Here is a 1,787-nt window from a genome sequence, read left to right on the forward strand (position 1 = left end):
AGACAACTGTTCATATAACAACCACTGAATCAACAACGGAAGAAAAGACAACACCCTATGACACCTCTGTGGAACAAACAACGGCGCAGAGCACAACGGTTGATATAACAACTGAAGGATTAACAACGAAAGACAAAACATCTACTGTCGATGCAACAACTGAAGAATCCACAACTAAAATAGAAACAACTGTAGATTCTACAACGGATTCATTAAAAACTGAGGAAAAGACAACGGTTGATGCTACTACTAAACAATCAACAACCGAGGAGAAGACAACTGTTCATATAACAACCGCTGAATCAAAAACGAAAGAGAAGACAACACCCTATGACACCACTGTGGAACAAACGACGACGCAGAGCACAACGGTTGATATAACAACTGAAGGATTAGCAACGAAAGACAAAACATCTACTGTCGATGCAACAACTGAAGAATCCACAACTAAAATAGAAACAACTGTTGATTCTACAACGGATTCATTAACAACGGAGGAAAAGACAACGATTCATGCTACTACTAAACAATCAACAACCGAAGAGAAGACAACTGTTCATATAACAACCGCTGAATCAACAACGGAAGAAAAGACAACGCCCTATGACACCACTGTGCAACAAACAACGACGCAGAGCACAACGGTTGATATAACAACTGAAGGATTAACAACGAAAGACACAACATCTACATTCGATGCAACAACTGAAGAATCCACAACTAAAATAGAAACAACTGTAAATTCTACAACGGATTCATTAACAACGGAGGAAAAGACAACGGTTGATGCTACTACTAAACAATCAACAACCGAAGAGAAGACAACTGTTCATATAACAACCGTTGAATCAACAACAGAAGAAAAGACAACACCCTATGACACCACTGTGGAACAAGCAACGACGCAGAGCACATTAACAACGGAGGAAAAGACAACGATTGATGCTACTACTGTAGATTCTACAACGGATTCATTAAAAACTGAGGAAAAGACAACGGTTGATGCTACTACTAAACAATCAACAACCGAAGAGAAGACAACTGTTCATATAACAACCGCTGAATCAAAAACGAAAGAGAAGACAACACCCTATGACACCACTGTGGAACAAACGACGACGCAGAGCACAACGGTTGATATAACAACTGAAGGATTAACAACGAAAGACAAAACATCTACTGTCGATGCAACAACTGAAGAATCCACAACTAAAATAGAAACAACTGTAGATTCTACAACGGATTCATTAACAACGGAGGAAAAGACAACGATTGATGCTACTACTAAACAATCAACAACCGAAGAGAAGACAACTGTTCATATAACAACCGCTGAATCAACAACGGAAGAAAAGACAACACCCTATGACACCACTGTGCAACAAACAACGACGCAGAGCACAACGGTTGATATAACAACTGAAGGATTAACAACGAAAGACACAACATCTACATTCGATGCAACAACTGAAGAATCCACAACTAAAATAGAAACAACTTTAGATTCTACAACGGATTCATTAACAACGGAGGAAAAGACAACGGTTGATGCTACTACTAAACAATCAACAACCGAAGAGAAGACAACTGTTCATATAACAACCGTTGAATCAACAACAGAAGAAAAGACAACACCCTATGACACCACTGTGGAACAAGCAACGACGCAGAGCACAACGGTTGATATAACAACTGAAGGATTAACAACGAAAGACAAAACATCTACTATCGATGCAACAACTGAAGAATCCACAACTAAAATAGAAACAACTGTAGATTCTACAACG

At 39.0% G+C, this 1,787-nt stretch overlaps 1 protein-coding gene across 1 annotated transcript; it reads left to right on the forward strand.

Annotated features, from left to right (window-relative positions):
- Positions 1 to 14: 14 nt before the first annotated feature.
- On the forward strand, positions 15 to 1,772 carry LOC117119720 (location of vulva defective 1-like; the record flags this gene model as incomplete). The annotated part of the gene is made up of 1 exon (XM_033264566.1): positions 15 to 1,772. A coding segment is annotated over one exon (1,758 nt), but the record flags the coding sequence as incomplete, so codon positions are not given.
- Between the last annotated feature and the right edge of the window lie 15 nt (positions 1,773 to 1,787).

The sequence above is a fragment of the Anneissia japonica genome, unplaced genomic scaffold, assembly GCF_011630105.1.
Source record: "Anneissia japonica isolate Jap-2015-1 unplaced genomic scaffold, ASM1163010v1 scaffold154731_len1792_cov84, whole genome shotgun sequence".
NCBI classification, from domain to species: Eukaryota; Metazoa; Echinodermata; class Crinoidea; order Comatulida; family Comatulidae; genus Anneissia; species Anneissia japonica.